This window comes from Cervus canadensis, chromosome 23 (genome assembly GCF_019320065.1).
Source record: "Cervus canadensis isolate Bull #8, Minnesota chromosome 23, ASM1932006v1, whole genome shotgun sequence".
NCBI lineage: Eukaryota > Metazoa > Chordata > Mammalia > Artiodactyla > Cervidae > Cervus > Cervus canadensis.
The window spans coordinates 56,262,501-56,282,723 of record NC_057408.1 but is presented as its reverse complement, the minus strand read 5'-3'; the positions used below and the strand labels follow the sequence as shown (position 1 = coordinate 56,282,723).

The window sequence follows — 20,223 nt, the reverse complement described above, 5'->3', positions numbered from 1 at the left end:
GGTTCCCTTCTTGATCTGGGGAGATCCCACAAACGGTGGGGCAACTAAGCCCATGTACCACAACTGCTGAGTCTGTACTCCAGAGCCCAGGGGCTGCAACTACTGAAGCCCACGCCTGAAGGCCATGCTCCGCAACACCCCCTCGCACAGCCCAGGGAAGCCAGCAAAGCACTGGGGGAGCTGCTTTGGTAGCCCACACTTGGGACCTTGGCTGGGGAGGGGCAGTAATGGGAAAGAACGTGGCTTCCCAAACGGCGGGTCCTCCCACTAAAGCCTCATCCATTCCGACCTCAGGACTTCAGTCCCTGTGATTTATCACTTAGCGATGTCTCCCTAAATCTGGAGCTGCCATGTCCCAGGGTGCCACTGGCCATCTCACATTTTCAGCACAAGATTCCCCAGCAGGAATCACACCTGCCCCAAAGCAGCACCTGCCAGGGGCCTGCCCAGGACCAGCAGCTCGCCTGATAGGGTCTGGGCTCGAAAGCTAGGGACCCGGGCTACAGGCCAGGTGGAGAATATCCACTCTGCCTCGGGGACTGTAGCTCACAGGGCATGCCTCACGCCCCAGACACCTGCTCTACTGTCCCTTCTTTCTAGCACTGGTGCAATGGGGCCAGAAGATGTGTCTGGATGGTATGAGTTGCCTCTGGGTGAATGTTCACTCATCACAGAATTTTTAAATTTGCATTTGGAGAAGTAAAAACACTTTTACAGTAACATGGTGTAATCCTGGTGCAATAAGGCAAACTAAGGTAACTTTTGAGCAAATCAACTTGTTTTTCCAGAAGCATCGGGGAAGTAGATGACCTTTACCAGTCCTCCTGGAGAGGAAGAACTTCCTTCTACTGAGAAGTTATCACATGACAGGCAGGGGCTCCTGTGGTCTCATGTTACCTGTGCTGCGTGATTATTACTCGCTGGGATAGACACTGTAACCAACATCATACAAGTGAGGGATCTGAGTCTAAGAGGCTCCACAAAGCAGCTTACCACTTGCTTCTCTCTCCTTAGAATCCAGGGTCTGAGAGATGGCTCATGTCAAAGATCCGGTCAAGTAATAAACCCGCTGCCTTCAAATTTCATATGCCAGTAGTGACCTTGTTAAGACATGAAAGGGGCATATGGGAGAGGATCATTGCTGCCGTTCATCCATTGGAAAAAGAGCCCTGAGATTTAGCAGGTCACCCCTGCTTGTCGAGGTGGTCAGGAGACTAGGTTCCAGCAAACGGGATAGAAGTAGAGGCAATAAATTGACCCCCAAATCCATCAGAGCAGTCCTGAATCAGCTACCAGAGCTGACCAAGAAGAAGAAATGATTTCTCTCCTGCCTAAGTCCCTGGACTTTGGGATCTCAGCCTGTATCCTCATCAACACAGTGTATCTAAAGAATTTAAAAACCCACACATCCCTCTAAACAGGCTGAGAATTATCCTTACAGCTTGTTAGACCTCATCATCTGCTTATTCCTTATTCATTCATAAGGTAGATTCATTCTGGCCCTGTGTCTAAAATCTCACAATTTCCAAATCTAAATGTATAAGCTTTACTTGTATAGCTATGTAAAAGTATGACAGTATACCATTTCTTTAAACCCATATTCTTTCTAGACTATGCCTTCTTTGGAAAATGCCACTTACCCACATTTAGTTATTGGGCAGATGCTCTATCTGCCCAGACCCAGTTTCCCATCACCAGGGGCTGGCAGGACATCATCTGACCCGGGTTGCACTCTCTGCCTTACAGGGCAGCTCTGGCCCTTTTTCAGCAGTTGCATCCACTTCCATGCATAAGGCCCAGCAGGGTTGCCACGGCAGCAAGCATCCTTTATACGCTGGCTGCCTGCCAAGACCAAGTCGTTGGTAATCCTGTCTTGTTGGTTACCATTAGGGCAGACAAAACTCTTTCTAAGACCATTCGTTAACAAGGGCCCTTGAAAGAAGCAGAAGGGGGTGGGGTATCTGCTGGAACCCCCTGACCCTGACTTAGATGCCTTGAGCTATATATTTCAGCTGCAGCACACATAATCAACCAACTGTCATTCCCTGAGATTATATGACAGGTACGGGTCAATTTGTCCTAGCCTGCCATTTTCTGCCTTCTCAACGACCTATTACCAATCTGAGATTGATCTGCTGTGACACCTGCTGTCTTCCATGACCAGAATAATAAACACAAGCTATTCGCATTGGCTACTCCATTTTTGATCAAGAGTTGCAGTCGGGGATGACAGACATCTGCCCATTAGGAGCAGCACGTAATTAACAGCAGCATTTACCCCCCCGGGATACCAAGCAGGAGAGGGAAAATAGACTATCACCAAGAGAGACCAACACCGCCCTTGCCCTCCTGAATTACGGCAGCTACACTCCACTTCACCTCCCACTCGGCCTCGACTACAATCGAAATAAAGATGCTCTCAGATTTAGGTAACCTATAATGTAAATCCATACTATCCATGTATTTTCACTATATTATATGTATCAGGAAGCTGTGTGTGTGATCACCTGCTACAGAGACAGGTCTGGGGCTGACCTTAAGCTGGGAGAGATGGAATTGCCAGCCCTGCCACAAAAAGACTCCTACAGAATCAGACTGGCATACGGAACTATGCTTTTTATGGCATTTGATTGGATTTTTTATGTGCTTGACCTTGTCACGGGAGCAAAATCCATCATCTGTGGAAATCATAAAACTGACTGTGTCACCTTGGCACACCATTCAAAACCAATTAACTGATCTTCTGCTAGACACATAAATCCATTGATCCATTTTTACAACTGGCATATAAAACATTCATAAGTGCAAATAGGTGATACATTTTAATAGACACTTGAAAGAGTAAAGTGAAGACCACACAGATTTAAAAACAAAAATAATGACCTCTGGTTCTTCTCATCCAATATTTCAAAGCACTACCTTTTAGTCTTAGGGGAAAGCTTGGAAATTCACATAAAACAGTACTCTGCTTTTAATATATCTGTGTATTATAACACAGATTATATATTTCAAGCAAATTTATCACCACTGGAGTCTGAAGGCTTTTTAGAAACTGAAAGCGTGACCCACTGGAGACTTCTTTTGCCTTCAGTAAGTCTAATTAATTATTAACATTTGCTGAATTGCCTTTGGACACCCGATATCATGTTAACACAATCAGTAAATATTTACCAAGAACTCCCAGGTTGAATGCCACTATTTTCTTATTCTGAGTTGTCAAGAAATTTATAAATGAACAAACTTCAGTTCTGACTATGAATGAGCAAGCAGGAACTCCCTCTCAAGTCACAGAAAAGGCTCCGCTGCCTCCAGCATCACAGGGCACCACCTATGGGGAGGCCCTGGGCCAGCTCGGTCCCCCTGCAGACCCGACAGGGAGACAGCAGTGACGACAGTAGGCAGCCAGCTTCCACAGCTTCAGCTCTGGGTGCAAGATCCAAAGTCCAGACTCAAAATTAAACATCTTAATGGCAAAGAAGATGCTGTTTACTCTCTACATCGAGATGGCAAAGAGTGAGGGAAAGTGCCCCTTTTCAAAAGAAGAAATAGATTTTGTGAGAATAAGATCACACACAAGATGCCCAGCACATGCTGCTGATGTGAGACCACCAGTTCCATCACCTGGCACCATGAGGCATGAGCTCTGTTAAGACCTCAGGACCAGAAGAGCATCACTGCGGGGCGCGGTGAGCCGCACGGATTACTCACGGGATTCTCAGGAAACTGGAGAGCCGTGGTCATGGCTGAAATCACGCCTCAACCCCAGGCCAACAATGAGTCTGTGGGCACAGCTCCCCACTGTCGCCTGGCTCCCAGGCCAGGTCTGGGGCTCAGGCCTCAGGCTGTTCAAACTAGGTCACCTGCCCACAGCCAAGCTGCCCGAGAGGTACTCGGCCTCTTTGAGTCTATTCAGAGGCATGATCTGCTTCCCTCCAAAATTAAGACTTTAAGGAATTTCCTAAAATAACACACAAACACCGACCACATTCGTTCCGGCTAATTCAGTGGCTTCTACAACTCAGACTGGGCGCCACACCCAACTCCAGACGAAACTCAGTTTAGTTCTCAGGTAGAGGCAGCTCTTTCCTCGGGCACTCTGCAAGGGCTCTGAGAATCCTGCCCACCCTACATGTGACCTGGAAACTACCCCAAGGAAGTCTTCCATCCCATGATATTTGAGGATTATGGGCAACAGAAGTGTTAACATTCCAGTCAAAGGGAGTTCTGTCCATCAGAGAGCAATAAGCCCATTTCACACCCATGAGATTTCACCAGTCATGTGCGTGGATTCATGTATGAGGGCTCATGGGAGGGAAGGTGAGTCTAAAGACAGAGGAGGGGCCGGCGGCAGAGAGGCTGGGACACAGCACCCAGGACATGTGGATCCGCCCCCAGAGCAGGAGCAGAGGTTGCCAGCTGGGAGGCAGGTGGCAGCCCATGGCCCCAGGAACTCTGTCCATACCCCTCTTGGGCGACTCCAGGAAGTGATGGGAGCCCAGGAGAATGGGATGACACTTCGGGTTCAGGTTGGGACTCCTGGCAGAGAGGAGGAATCAGACTTCTAGAAAGAAGAAGAACCTGTGCCTCTGGATTCACACTTGATACTGAAGAGTGTCCTTCTCAAAGTAGCCTCTGCCCCTCCTGAGAGGCAACAAGCAGTGCTGGACCCACTGTGATGCGGGGTCATCGCTTCACTGACTGCAGAGAATGCCCTACAGTCCATCACCACGGGCATCAGAAAGATTCATCCTGTCACAAGAAGGACTCCAGCCCTGCTCTATTTGTGGGAGATGAAGGATCCAGGATCCAGGATCATTTTAAACGGACTGTGTTACACGTTAAGCTCACTGTATCACTAACTTTCCCACTGACATAGCACTTTCTGGACTAACTCCAGTAGAAGTAATCCCACTCATACTGAAGGGTGAAAAATAAAGAAACACAGCTTGGAAAATACCCCAGTGCTGTAGATGGTGGAAACTGTTAACTCATCATTTCGCCTACTTATTTTTCTAAAACTGGTCCAAACACAGAAGCCACCACACTTCAGAGATGGGTACCACCCCACTAAGGCTCAGCTCACAACATCACTCTTTCCCTTTAGCTCCTCTCAAATCTTTCACTCATTAAAGCATCTTCCACTAACCACTGAATGAATTCTATATATACAATGTTCCAGATTATCATTCTTGGTAAGATGAACATTGGCACAGATGAACAAAACTCGCAATACACTCAGCACCTAGTAAAGCTTGTGCTCATTAATATTAATATTTGTTCCATGAGCAAACCAATCAACTAGATCGTACTTGCAGCCCTGGATGCCCAAGACCCGTGCACCATTCAGTCCCCAAAAGCAGCTTCCTTCACACAATTTCTAAGTTTTCCTGAATCTGACAGATTCAGAAATCAGTGCATTTTTTTAATAGAACAATACAGAGTCCATAAACAGACCCAAATACATACGGGGACTTCATTTATGATAAAAAAAATAACATATCAGACCAGTGAATAATGATGAACTAATCAATAAACAGCATTAAAACAACTACCTAGACATTTGGAGTAAAGAAAAAAAATCTGAATCCCAACCTGACTCTTTGTACCAAAATAAATTTCACATGATAAAAAAATATTTTTTAATTAAAAAAAATTGAAGACACTATGAATGAACAAGAGAAAAATTAAAATACAAGTTAAAATTTTACAACATTAGAATATGGAAGTACTTTCTAAGCAAGACATAAACACCAAAACCATAAAGGAAAATATTGACATATTTGACTAAATAAAGATTTTTAAATATTAATATGATTTTTAATTCAGTAAAAATAAAGTAAACTAGAGAGCAACAAATTGAAGAAAGGCTTGTGCAATACAAATGACAAAGGGTTTGGTTTCTTAATATACAAAGAGTTCTCACAAGTCAATAAGAAAAATAACCCAATAAAAATTAGGTAAATGATGTGAATGTGTAGGTAACAAGAAATATAGCCAGTCAATAAACATCAAAAGATTCTCAGAATCATCCATAATTAAAGAAATCAAACCAGAACAGGTTATCATCTTTTATCTATAACATCAGCAAAGATAAAAAGTTTTCATGATATTCAGTGTTGGTAAAGGTGCAGAAAATCATTCATAAACACTTACTGGGAATATTCTGGTTTTTAATTTTTGGGGGCTATGCCTTATAGCTTGTGAGATCTTAAGATTCCCTGATCATGGATTGAACCTCGGTTCTGGCAGTGGAAGCAAAGAGTCTTAGCCGTAAGGCCTCCAGGGAATTCCCAGGAATATTCTGCTCTGAGATCTGGACATTTACATAGGTCAGTTTAATTTGTAAAAATCCATGCATACTATAAGATCTGTGAGCTTTTTTGCAAGAACATGACATTTCAGTACAAAAATGTAAAGAATATGTTACATCACCATGAGATATCACCTTACACCTGTTAGAATGGTCATCACCAAAAAGACAAGAGTCAACAGGTTGTAGTGAAAAGGGAACCCTTGTGCTCTGTGGTGGGAATGTAAATTGGTCTAACACTATGGAAAATAATATTGAGGTTCCTCAAAAAATTAAAAACAGATCTAACATATGATCTAGTAATTCCATTTCTGGGCTTATACCCAAAGGAAATGAACACAGGATTTCAATGAAATATCTGTACCCCATATTAACCACAATATTATTCACAAGAGCCCAGATATGGAAACAATCCAAATGCTCATCAATGAATGAATGAATTAAAAAGGATGTGGTACATACAGACAAGAGAGTATTATTCAGCCATGAAGAAGGAAGACATCCTCTCATCTGTGACCACATGGATGGACCTTGAGCACACGATGCTATGTGACATAAGTCAGAGAAAGACCAGTACTGGGTGCTACCACTTATATATTAAACCCGTAAAAAACAGTAAAATGGTGGTAACCAGGGGATGGGGGTTCAGCAGGGTTGGCGGGGGAAGACTGCTATTGTTAAGGGCACAAAGTTGTAACAAGTAGTGAATAAGCCATTGAGATTTAAGGCACAGTATGATGAATAGACAAAAACTGTACTATAATTATGCAATGTGACATACATGACTACATCAGCAATCGTATTACAACACGTAAGTGTATACACACCTAATCTTAAACTCAGTGGCAATTTGCCTGCCAAGGCAGGACACGCAGAAGACTCGGGTTCAGTCCCTGGGTCAGAAAGATCCCCTGGAAGAGGAACTAGCAACCCACTCCAGTATTCTTGCCTGGAAAATCCCATGGACAGACGAGCCTGGTGGGCTACAGTCCATGGGGTTTCAAAGGGTCGGACTCAACAGAGCGACTGAGCTCGTACCTTAAACTTACCCAGTGTTAATGTCAGATTTATTTATTTTTTAAATTAAAGAGTATGTTACAAATCAGGTCAAATTCATGAAAAGGATGAAGTTCTACAACATCACACAGTAAATCAAAAGCTATTACTTATCACCTATGCCTTGCCAGATCCCATGGCTAAGCAGATTAAATAAAACTTAATTGGAGATTGTTTTGTGCAAAGAATCTACTTAGACTCTCTTAAGCCTCAAGATTATCAGGTGTAAAATAGTTTTCAGAAGAGGAATTTTCAACATGACACGCCAGGCCGGGTCAGAGGGGTTGTCTGTGAAAACTGCCAGCATCTTACAAAGCGGGAATCTGGACGCCAGTAGCTATGTGATCTCCCAGGGGAATCGAGCTAGGACGTGACAAAGCCAGAGCAAGCCACGTCTGCCGACCCGAGGGTGACCCAGCGTCCACTGTGCTCAGCTGGCAGGAGGCCCATCTAGCTGTGAAGACAGTTGAACTGCAGCCCTAGAAACTCCTAATGTCTTCAACTCAACCTTCCAGCAGGTTGATCACAGTTTGCGAACCAACACTTTCTGAAACAATTATAGCACTTAACACATATCCCCTGAGGGAGTGAAGGGAAAAAGGCCTGGCATCCAGGGCTTCCTGAACACGAGCTGGAAAAGGGGCAATGGATAAAGCTGAGCCCAAGGTCCCCCTGCACACACAGTCCTGTGATGTCCGGGATGCCTGGGACTTAACAAAGCTCATCTCACACCAGGGCAAGGGGCTGCCACGCAGGGCTGACCGAGGACCGAATGCAACTCAGGGGCCAGACCACACACTTGCCCCTGTGAGGTGCTAGGGGGACCCAGGGCGGGCCGGTGCCACTGTCGCAAGCATGGGGTGTCCGGCACGCGTCCCGGCCTCCCTGCAGAACCACTTCACATCTTCACGGCTCATTCAGGCCAGTCATCTCACCTCCCCCACCCTGGCCAGAACCCTGACGCTGAGGGTATTTACCTTTGCTTTCAGGGAGGATACTCACTCCATAGGGTTGCCCAGAGTCGGACCCAACTGAACGACTTACACTTTCACTTTCTTATCCAGGGAAATACTTCAAACCTGGTTCAATTTGATGAATTATTTTATTTCTTTATTTTTGTGATCCCATTCTACTGTGCCACATGCCAGTCTGAACAAGTAATTTGTGTCTGAGAAAGTCTGCAGCCCAGCAAAGAGTCTGCGTGCGCTGGTTCCAGGGTCATGCGGAGCTGGTTGTAATCCTCGAAAGCTCACTTATTATTATTATTATTATTATTATCATCAGCTGGGAGTCTTTGTGCTGTTACCTGGCCCCAAGCTTCAGTTTCCTTTAATGCATGATGCGGGTGAAACGCTCGTCCAGTGCAACAGACTGAAAAAGAGATGGAGTCTAATCCTCCCTTTGCTCCTGGGCTGGCCGTCCGACTCGATCAGTGAAACGTGACAGAAAGGACATTCTGTGATCTATGAGCAAGGAGCCTGTTAGCATCCACCCAAAGCTCATGGAACAGAAGGCGAGCAGGACCCTGTGGGGCCCTCGTGGGCACAAAAGCCTTTCTTTGTCCCCCGTTTCTTGTTTGTAGGAAAAAGGCTTCGGCCTCCTAGACCTTCCCCGCGTTCCAAAGGGCAGACTCAAGCAGTTTCTAATTGTGGGAGGGAGGAGATGCAGAAACAAAGGAAAAGCACACAGGAAATAGCAGTCCAGCCTTGGGGCAGGGTCCTGGTTCCTCCTCAAGGGATGCCCAGAAAATATCTCTGAGCTCTTTTGCGGGAACTAAGGCCCCACCCAGGTTGTTGTTGCTGTTCAGTTGCTCAGTTGTGTCCCACTCTTTGAAACCCCATGGACCACACCACAACCAGGCTTCTTTGTCCTTCACCATCACCTGGAGCTTGCTGAAACTCACGTTCACCGAGTTGGTGATGTTATCCAACCATCTCATCCTCTGTCGCCTCCTTCTCCTCTTCCCAGCATCAGGGTCTTTTCCAATGAGTTGGCTCTTCGCATCAGGTGGCCAAAGTATTGCCAGAGAATGTTCAAACTACCGCTCATCTCACATGCTAGCAAGGTCATGCTCAAAATCCTCTCACCCAGGTGGAGGATGCTAACTTCAGGCTGAGCACAAGATTCCTGGAGCACAACCTGCTTCCTGCCCTTACCCCAAATTTTCCTATAAAACTCTTCCCCCCAAACCATTGAGGAGTGCAGACTTTTTTGAGTGTGAGCTGTTTGTTCTCCTTGCTCAGTCCTGCAATACCCCTTTCTCTGCTGCAAACTGTGACATTTCAGTTTGTTTGGCCTCACTGTGTGTCATGTATGAAAACCTGAGTTCACAACACAACTCCTGACCTGGAGATGGCCAGCCACAATGGAGGGAGTCTGACTGCCCTGAGACTCCACACTGTGAGGAAGTCCACGTGACGGCATGGAGAAGCCACGTGAAGACAGATGTCTGGTCATCCACTGGGTGCAGCCAGCCCAGCCCCAGCGACCACAACTTCGGCTCCAGCCCCGGGCACCATCTGAGCAAGGACTGCCCATCTGAGCCCAGTCAGCCCCCAGAGCAGTCGGTGAGGAGGAACAATAAACTGTTGTTTTAAGCACTAAGTTTGGGGTGCTTAAGGAAAGCAACTTGGGGTGCAAAGCAACGGAAAGCCAAAACACTCAGCACGGTGTCTAGCGTGTGAGTCACCCTCGGTACATGTCAGCTGTCCTGATTACAGAAATACTCATAAACTAGAGTACTTTCAAGACATCCCGATTCATCCAAGGCATTCTGAAGTGCTTTCCTTTTTTTTTTTTTTTCTTTTTAATTTTTAAGTTTATTTTGAATTGGAGGATAATTGCTTTACAATGTTGTGTTCATTTCTGCCATACAACAACATGAATCAGCCACAGGGTTACATGTGTCCCCTCCCTCTTGAACCTCCCTCCTACCTCCCACCCCATCCCACCCCTCTAGGTTTGTCACAGAGCACCAGGCTGAGTTCCCTGTGTTATACGCAACGTCCCATTAGCTAGCTACTTTACACAGGGTAATGTGTTTATTTCAGTGCTACTCTCTCAAAGCACTTTCTTGCCTGAGAAAGAACAGAGTAAGTTTTGGCTTCAATTCCAGGCCTGTGTTCAATCTTCCTCAACTGTTACTGATGTCGCTGTTGTTGTGATCAGGGCTGAGGGCAACTGCAAATTATTATGGTGCTTGTAAGTTTATAATTACTGTTTTTCTTCTACCCATGGATAATTTTAATAAGAAAGGAGTCGAGGACGTACAGAGAAGACACCAGCAGAGCATCTGTAACTACAGTGCTCTCGAGCAAGACTAAGGGTGTGCACGTGGTTAGTTGTGACACAATAATCACCATTAACAAATTGCAAGCACAGGGCTGACAGGAGTAAAATGCACAATCATGCAATTCACATCAATACAGCAACATGTTCACATCATAAATTATATCGATTATAACTTTAGCAAGACTTTCAAAAATATTTCTATCCTTATTGAGAAAAGATTCTACTAGTTATCTTACTAAGATTAACCTAACCTGAGGTGGAGATCTAGAAATAATACACTCCATCTTTTTAAAGCAATGTCTTTCTTTAAAAAAATATTCTCTGGACTGTGCTTCTGGGGCCCTTTTAAGGCTCTACAAGCTCCACTCCCTTACCTGGCAATTGAGCATCATGTGACATGATGTCATGTGACATCCCAGGGGTCGCCTGGTGCTGTTACTTCACCTCCCCCTTCCAGTTCTATCAGCCCAAGGACCCTGCTGGGCTGGAAACCCAGGGACAGAGCCTCCCTCAGCACCCCAGCTCTGTGGTAAGTCCTCATACCTGCCTACACGCACACAGCTGTAAGGGTCTCTGTTCAACCCCACAGCACTCTTCCCATTAGTGAACTCCCCACTTACTTTATACAGATCCCTTTTTAAAAACTAAAACAAGCAGCCTCGGGAAATGCCTGCGTTACTCCCCACAGGGTGAGCTGGCCGGGTTTCTGGTCTATACTGGCAGCAGAAGAAAAGGTCACTCACTGGGACTCAGCACACCCCCTGCTCAGAGGGTTGGAAAGCAGAGTCAGAAACATTTCCCTCTTAGAGCCCAGCCCTGATGTTTCTTTAAAGGACAGACTGATGATTCACCCATGAGAAGTGGAGAGAATAAGGAAACACAATGATGGAAGACTGTGGGGCTGAAAAGCACAGAGAAAACCAGGGAGCAGGACGGTGGGCTGGATGCTGATCATAGAGTGAAGGAGTCATCTGAACATAAAAGACAGGGAAAGAAGAACCATCAGGAGGTGGCCATGAGATGAAGGAGGACAGCTGTCTGCGGGACTTCCATCGTACCTGAGGCAACAAGACCCGGGCAAGGCAGTACAGTCCCATGTCCTAACAAAGAGACGAAGTTCAAGGCGTCATCCTGGTGAGGACCCCGTCTCTGCCATCTCACCCCAATCCCTCCCCAACCTCATCACTAGATTCAAAATTCAATGAAGAACTCAGACAATGAAAAAAAAAAAGTAGCTTTTCAGAAGTTTGTTATGAAAAAGTTTAGAAACTATCTTAGCTCCTAAAATGAAAGGGGTCTGTGAAATATTTAACTTTGATGCTATGAGATGTTCTTCAAAAACACACAAAGAGACTTTCTTAATTAAGCTTGCTATAAATGTAAATGCCCTGGCCAACTGTTTGATAAGAAAGGGAGGGAGAACAAGAAATGCTTTGCTCTCTTCTCTTGCCAGCAGAGGGCAAGTGTTATGTGACACTGTGTGTATGTCTGTGTGTGTAAGCCTAGGTCTTCATCCTCTTACTCCCTCACTCATATGTCTTTCCTCTTATCTTCTCCTCTCCATCCCCTCCCCCACCCTCCTTCCCTCCTTCCTTCTCCCCTTCCAGTGCTGGCTGGTGAAGAGGCACTTTTCAGGACCAGGCATCTCATTTGCATGTCCTCATTAGGCTAGCAACTCCATGAGAGCAGAAAGGAAGTTATTCTGGAAAACTCAGGTGTCTGTTTCTTCTAGAAAAACAGACTGTTGATACAAAGGGATCCAGCTCCCCAGATCTTGCTCAAAGGAAAGAAAGTAGGAGGGACATGACCTCCCCTAGGTTCTACCAGCCCGAGTCATCCAGATGCCTCCAAGGAGATTGAAAGTGGCCCAGGCTGCATTCTAGCTTAGATCTAGGGTAAGCAGAAGGCACAGCGGTGACCTCCAGAGAACTGGGAGAAGGCTGGGCCTCAGGAGCAAGGAAACTGATCAGAAAAGACTCCTGGGGTCTGAAGGTTCCGCGGGGAGAAGCTCTCCAGGGGACTCTAATGTTAAATCCCACTTTTCTGTATTTCTGCCAACAAACTCCTCAGGACACCTGCGACTCTCAGCAGCTTAGCACTCAAGTGGGGAAAATAAATCATCTGGTCTGTTAGGAGGTGGTCAGTGCTCACGGAAAAAGACCAGGCCCAGAGCCCCGAGGGGAGAACTGGGCGGGCTCGGCATCTCACTCACCCCCGGCAGATTTCAGTCTGCACCTTCAGTCCCTGCTAAAGCGCCAGACCCACAAGGTCAAGGCCCTTTGTGCTGTTCAGACACACCATTGCACAGTCAGAGAGGCCAGGAGTGTTCACTGAGAGCCATAGAGCTAAACGAGAAAGATGTTTCCACATTATACATGAGCACAGAAAAAAAAAAGGCTGTTCAACATCACCTACATGGTCTTCCCACCTGAACCCAGAAGAAGCAACGAGGAAACAAAACAGAAACATTGAGATCCCAGGTCTTTGTACAAGACAACTGGCCTGGATGCTTCAGAGGTGCCAGTGTCATGGTGGGAAAAAAAAGAGAGGGACTGCCTCAGAAGAAAGAGGTGAGAAGCAAATGTAACACGCAATCCCTGACTATATAGTCCATGGGATCTCAGAGTCGGACACGACTGAGCGACTTTCGAGGCTGTCCTGTCCACCTGCCGCCACCCTCAGCTCCCGGCACGAAAGAAGCTGCCGATAATCAGTGGATAACTGAGGGAAGGAAAATGAGTGAAAGTCGCTCAGTCGTGTCCGACTCTTTGAGACCCCATGGACGATATAGTCCATGGAATTCTCCAGGCCAGAATACTGGAGTGGGTAGCTATTCCCTTCTCCAGGGTATCTTCCCAACCAGGGGATCAAACCCAGGTCTCCCGCATTGCAGGTGGATTCTTAACTAGCTGAGCCACCGGGAACCCCGAGGGAAGGAAAGCCTACTCCAATTTCTAACACATGTGACAAATTATACAAACTCAGACAAAAGGAAGTGGAGTTAGTTAGACATTAGTCTAACCTGTCAGACACAACTGAACTTGAAGACCTTTTCTAATGCCTGAGCTCAAATCTCCTCACATCCTGGTACCTTAAGGAGTAGGTTTCCCTGGTGACTCAGATGGTAAAGAATCTGCCTGTAATGCAGGAGACCCGGGTTTGATCCCTGGTCTGGAAGATTCCCTGAAGAAGGGAATGGCAACCCACTCCAGTATTCTTGCCTGGAGAATTCCATGGACAGAGGAGCCTGGCAGGCTACAGTCCACGGGGGTCACAAAAAGTCGGATAGGACTGAACAGCTTAGCACCAGCACCACCAACAGAACCTCAGACTTAGACAATGCTGATGGTGGCCTGGGCGGTTCCTCCCCATGCTATGCATGTGTTCCTTCCTCAAGGACCCCACACGTTCACACCACCTTACAGAATACTGTCAGTAATGGGTGCTCACCCTCACCCAGAGCAGCCAGGCCAGGGTCCACAGGTCAGGCTGATCTGCTTCTTGTGAGCAGCCTCCTGGGTCCTGGTGCCCCCGGGGACCCCTCAGCCCTCTTTGGTGAAGTTCTCACCACCCAGATGTCACAGCAAATCCGAGGGACTTGCCTGCTCTTCGAACAGAGTCCAGAGGAGATGCCTCACCAGGCCCCTGATGGCTGCAGAGGAAGTGGCAGAAATCTCTAAACTGTCGTCAAGACAACCTAAGTCCAAATATAAATCTCTTTGGGATTCCATTCGGAAGCAGTTTTTAAGTGCACACACCCAGAGGAAATAATAAAAGAAAAGAAAGCGCCTCTCCCCATCCCCTGGCCCTACCCCTCCTTCCCCTCCTCTTTCTCTCTCTCTCTCTCCCCCCTCCTGCTTTTTGCCACGTGGTGATGTGTGTTAAAAACGCAAACTGGGACGCTTTCCACTTTTGGGGTTGGAACAGCTGCTGCCTCAATATTGTTTTTGTTAGTTTTTTTTTTTTAAACATACTTTGCTGTTTTTAATGGAGTTGTTTTTTAACTACGTGTTTCATAATACTAACTGAGATTCACAAAGCGGGAAGACTGGCACTTTAATTGGCAAGAGTGAGACTCATGGGTCCTAAGAGTCCAACTCGGACAGTCTGCTGCCCAGCTCAATCCCAAGACAGCCAGGCTTATCCCAGGGAAGGGAACTCATGAAGGCACGGGAGAAATATGACCAAGTCCTCCCATGGAAACAACAAGAGCCAAGAATTTCTAACAGGTAGCCTAAATAAACCCCATGCTCTCAGTCCTTCATTTTTCCAAGAGCACAAAGCATTCGGGGAATGCTCCATAGATGGCTGTGGTTCCATGTGGGAGCACGCACCAGGAGAAGTGAGATCAGAGTTCTGAACCCCAGGGCCTAACAGCAGGGTTCTGAAAGGCGCAGGTGCATACCGCCTGGCACACCCCGCTGTCACCTGCTGCAAGTGACCCTCGGGTCAGGAATCTTCACCCACGTGAGGACCTTTAGCTCAGAGTGGGGTATGCCTGCACCACCCAAGCCTAACACAACCATGGCCTTAAATGGGAAACAGGTCCCCCAGCGATCACCGAGTGACAGGGATAATCACTCGGTGATTAAAGGACCAGCCCCTCAGCCTCTCGGGTGAGCCAGCAAGGCAGCAGCTAAATGGTCCTGCTCCCATCACCTGCTCAATTGGGCTGACAGACAGTGATGCTGGCAGCAGGCGTGGCTGCAAGGGCCTGAGATTTCAGGAAGGTGTGGCAGTGGCTGAAAACAGGAAGCTGAGTGTTGACTGCATGCAAGACTTCATCCACAAAAGACAGGCCGCCCATACAAAGAACAGAGGAACCAGGGCTCCAGTTAAAATTCTGAGAGGACCATGAGCTTGGCACCGAATCTCTTTTCCTGGGGCTGATCCACAGGATTCTCTCTCATGTGGATCTGCCAAGAGAGCAAACCAGCAGTCAGACTGGCTTTGGCCGCACCCAGTGCGATCTCAGGGCTTCCCTAGTGGCTCAGCGATAAAAGAATCTGCCTGCAATGCAGGAGACTTGGGTTCAATCCCTGGGTAGGGAAGATCCCCTGGAGGAGGAAATGGCAACCCACTCCAGTATTCTTGCCTGGGAAATCCCATAGACAGAGGAGCCTGGCGGGCTACAGTCCATGGGGTCGCAAAAGAGCCACACATGACTTAGCGACTAAACCACCATCACCACCAGCGTATCTCACCCAGAGCATCGCCCTAGCTGTCACACACACAGGATGGGGCCAGCCAAACTGGGGGACTTAAGACACATTACTCAGTGTGATAACAAGAGCAATGGCCCTTTCTCAGATTTCAAATAAATGGCTTCTGATCTGAACAAGAATAAAACCTAGAGCCTCTCAAAAAAAGAAGACCACAGCCACACGGTGATGGGACTGAAACTTCAAAGTCTTCATCTGCTCAGATTTATCTTCCTAAACTGCTGTGGGGCTGTTCTTTTCTTTCAAGCCCAGCCTCCTACCTCTGGGCCTCTGCAAAGGACCAGCACACAAGGAGAGGCATTGTCTTCAGGAAGTCACTGAAGGAGTGCATTCCATCCTTAGAGATAAGGCAAAAAGAAGTGCAGGGGCTTCCCCCAGCTTTCTCATCTCCCAGGCTTGCTAATTATCATCCTGGGTAGGAGGAAATGGCACTGTGTATCTTAGAAGATCGTCTGCTCTAGTCCTCTGCCTTAAACGGGAGGATGTTATCACGTCCATTTCATGGACGCAGTGTTCAAGATACTTTTCCAGAAGTGCACAGCAGTGAGCAGGAGAGCATAAAAACCCAGGCTTGCTGCTTTGGATCAGGGCTCTTCCTACCTGATTGTAGAAGGAAACAGACTTATCTACAAGCAGAAAAATTGAACATAATTAATGTGCTGGGACAAGCATATCATTTCTGACTTTTTTTTATTCCCAAGGCCAATCCTGACACACATAACACACGTCAAAGTTGCCTCTTGGTTCCTGGGGACCCGACCTTCTGAGTCTTCGAAGCGCTTCCTGGAGGCTGAAATGACTCCTCAGGAGGAAAACACGCGATTCCTGGAATTTGTGTCTGGCTTATGTTAGAGAGCCTGGCAGTTGGTGACACCTACCCCTGCAACTCTGACAAAGGTCAACAGAGGGAGGCCGGGACAGCATCCACCAGATCCAGGCCATGGCCCAACATGGGGGCAGGCACAGAGAAGAGAGGGCCTCTGCCTGATGCCCCTGGATGAATCAGGAGACCAAGGCCAACAGGACAACCTAGTGTAAATGGGACTTTAGCAAAGGACAGTGAGGGCAGACCTCCCCAGGTTCCAGAATGGCCTCCAGGGAGTCCAGACAGCCCCTTGTTGTTGCTGTTCAGTCACTCACTCTTTGTGACCCCAAGGACTGCAGTACGCCAGGCTTCCCTGTCCTTCACCATCTCCTGGAATTTGCTCAAACTCATATCCATTGAGTCAGTGATGCCATCCAACCATCTCATCGTCTGTTGCCCCCTTCTCCTCCTGCCCTCAGTCTTTCCCAGCATCACGGTCCGGGGCAATCCGGCCCTAACCTAGAACCATTCCTTCTTTATCTGCTTCTGCACAGCCCTCTTGACAGACCGGTTAGCACTGCTTTTGATATAAACAGAACCGGTCCAACCTTTACTGCTTTTTTCGGAAACTGTTTTCTTGGGAGACCAGAACTGCCAAGGGCTGAACACTAGGCGTCCGTGCCAAAAGCTGCTAAAACCAGGACTGAAAACCAGCTCTTCCCAAGGAAGCAATTCCGGAATGCGGTGTGGGTACCCAAAAGGGAGCGATCCAAAACGCCAGCTGAATTCCCTGAGCACTCCCTGGGGGCAGGTCCGCACCACTGGGGAGTTTGTGTCTGTCTTTGTTTCCGGCTTCTTCCACGTTTCTCTGGGCTCAGAAGGACCCACTTCGGGAGGGGAAGTGGGGACAGGGGAGGACTCTGTCGTCCTGCCCTGATCCGCAGCACGAAAAGTTTTCTACGGTGGTTCTCCCTCTACGTTCCCGCCAGGTCGTCCCCTCGCGCATTTTTTCACCCCAAGTTGAGCTTTGTTGTTTTCTTTCTTTTTTTTTTAAAGTAAATAAACTAATTGCCCCCAGGAGGCAAAAGGATTCCGCGCCTTGGCTAAGTAACTTAAAGTTTCCGCCGGAAGGAAATTATCAAAGGCGAAGGAGAAAGCCCACGGAGGCGGGGTCCTGGCCTGGTGTCATCGCGGAGGGGTCCCCGGCCCGGCGCGGGCCGAGAGGACTAGGGCTCCGGGAACGCGGGCGCGGCGAGGGGACGAGCCAGGAAGCGCCCGAGAGAGGCTCGGACCTGACCCGGCGGGGCAGGGACAGGGAACGGGCCGGCGAAGCGGGGTGCGCGCAGGGGACACCGGGGCGCACGGACGTGGTGGCGGGGGGGGGGGGTGTGGGGGACGGGGCGGGGGAAGTTGAAGACAAGGGGGCGCGGGGAAGCGAGGACGAGGAGGGCGCGGGGAGGAGGGTGACTAAGAGGACGCTGGGGGTAGGGGGGCGCGCGGCCCCAGGGGCGCAGGACTCACCCCAAGAAGACACACTTTGAGCTCTCGGATGGCCATCATGAGCTCGGGGCCGGGCCGGGCAGGGGCTCCGCATCCTCCGGGGCCGACACGCTCCGCGCCCCGCCAGCCGGCTCCTGCGGTCCCCGCCTTCCCTCGCGCCGCCCGCGGGCGGATCCACGGCAGCTGCTATTTCTGGGCCTCTGGCCGCGCCGAGGGTCACGTGGCCGCCGCCGGCTCCTCCGGGGGGTGCGGGGAACTTCGCCCGCCGGCTCCCAGGACCGCCCCTGACGGCGTCAGCCCCCGGGCCCCCACCCGCGTGCCCCTGGCGTCCTGGCACCGGGCCTCCTCCTTCCGGCCAGCCCGGCCTCGGACCCGGCTCAGCAGAGCTCACACGACCCCCGGCCCCCGGCTCCCAGGCCACGGGGTGGAGGGAGGACCAGTCCGGCCCGCGGAGGCGGCGGCCCACGACTGGACACTGCGTCCCCCGCGGTAAAGGGGATGTTGTCCACCCGGGATCTGCGGGGAGCACTCTGAGGCCTAAGCGCACTGGACAGAGGCAGTCGGACGGAAGGAGGGTCTGACCATGCAGCCCGCCTCTCCCGCAGCTCCTCGTGTTGTGGGGAGGGGGCTTCAGTGTACCCCCAGGTCGCTTGCCAGCCTCAGCCCCATGTTAGCTTTTCCATATGTCATCGGAAGTGATTCTAGAAGCAAAGGCCTATTCCTTCCCCCAGAGCAGGCTGGTCCGCCCCTGAAAGGGGAAGCGCATTGTAGGCAGGAAGCTGATGTGCAGGGCACAGAAAATGCTGCAACTTGGGGTCAGACCCCCGGCCTCAGACCCCCCGGCTAGAAACAGGCGGCTTGGCGGACCTTTTGTATCCTTCCAAAGCAGGCTTGGGGGGTCTGCGGCTTGTCTCCACAGTGGCCCGTCCACTACAGAAATGCCAGCTTTTTGGACATAGGTACTTGAGTTAGGTGTGGCATTTCAGATTGGAAACAACTTTCTTTAAACTTTATCCCCTAACCACACTCTCAGGCCTCTGTCCTGACCTTGCAGTTCTCCAGTGAACCACCCTCCCACCTTGATTATCTGGGTTTTGCTCCTAGTGAGGCCCCCTTGAAGCTACCCACCACCCAGGTGACCCCATGCTGTGGGAACATCCAATCACGACCTCCAGAGAGAAATTCTAAAAAGCCAGAGTCAAAATAGTGCCCTTCTCTCAAAGAAAAGCCCTGAAAGTTGGCAGTGAATCCCCCAGGGTAGTAGCTTCCCCTGGCTTGGGCAGGCTTGGAGGATTACCCACTCACATAAATCAGGACTAAATTGTTCAAAAAGTAGCCATGGATGAAATACAGGTCTTATTCAGCGTGGAGATCATTGTATCGATACCTGTCCTTGGTTTAGTATCTAAAGCAAGGACAGGATGAAAAGAGGCCTGCCCAGAGTCTCCCAGCACTGGGCACTGGGCCTCCTGTCTTCAGATCCGCTGAGCAGAGGATAAGCACCACACAGCCACAGAGCAGCCGTGGTCAAGCAGCTCTGGCAAGGCCACCTCACATCCCCGGCAGAACAACTTGAATCTCCACGTCCTAGTGCTTCCCTTTGGTCTTGCTTCTCACTTCCCCAAAGTCAACCAAACCAGTTCTCACTTCCTGAAAGTTAGCCAAACCAGGGTGGGAGGCTTTTCCATTAACGCTGCATTAGGTCCTTAAGGGCAGGACCACCCCAGACAAGTGGGCTGGCAGAATTTCTCATCTGATCCCCTGTTCTTCCTTCATTCCTCGCATTCCTCTCGCTTCTGCACTGGCCTCGGTGTCTGCCATGCTTGTGTGGTTTCTGGGTTCCTCCCTAGTAGTCACTGATCCAGGCTTTCCCCCTGAGAATCACCTACATGTTTTATTCTCCCCACACTCACCCCATTAAAATCTCCTCACTCATGTCTCATTCTGACCAGGCAAGCACTTCACAAAGTGCCAACACTTTGTGGACCACCATCATGGATTTATACCCTCTCCTAGGCCAAGTCATCCTTGGGGGCTTA

General features: G+C 49.0%; 1 protein-coding gene across 1 annotated transcript in view; it reads right to left on the bottom strand.

The window, feature by feature from the left end:
- The window catches only part of RAB31 (RAB31, member RAS oncogene family), an 81,251-nt gene extending 62,837 nt beyond the window's left edge, over positions 1-18,414 (bottom strand). The window contains exon 1 of the mRNA XM_043443741.1: positions 18,206-18,414. Coding sequence (XP_043299676.1) covers positions 18,206-18,244 — 39 coding nt within the window. The 5' untranslated portion in view covers positions 18,245-18,414. The remainder of the gene's footprint in view (positions 1-18,205) is intronic.
- Between the last annotated feature and the right edge of the window lie 1,809 nt (positions 18,415-20,223).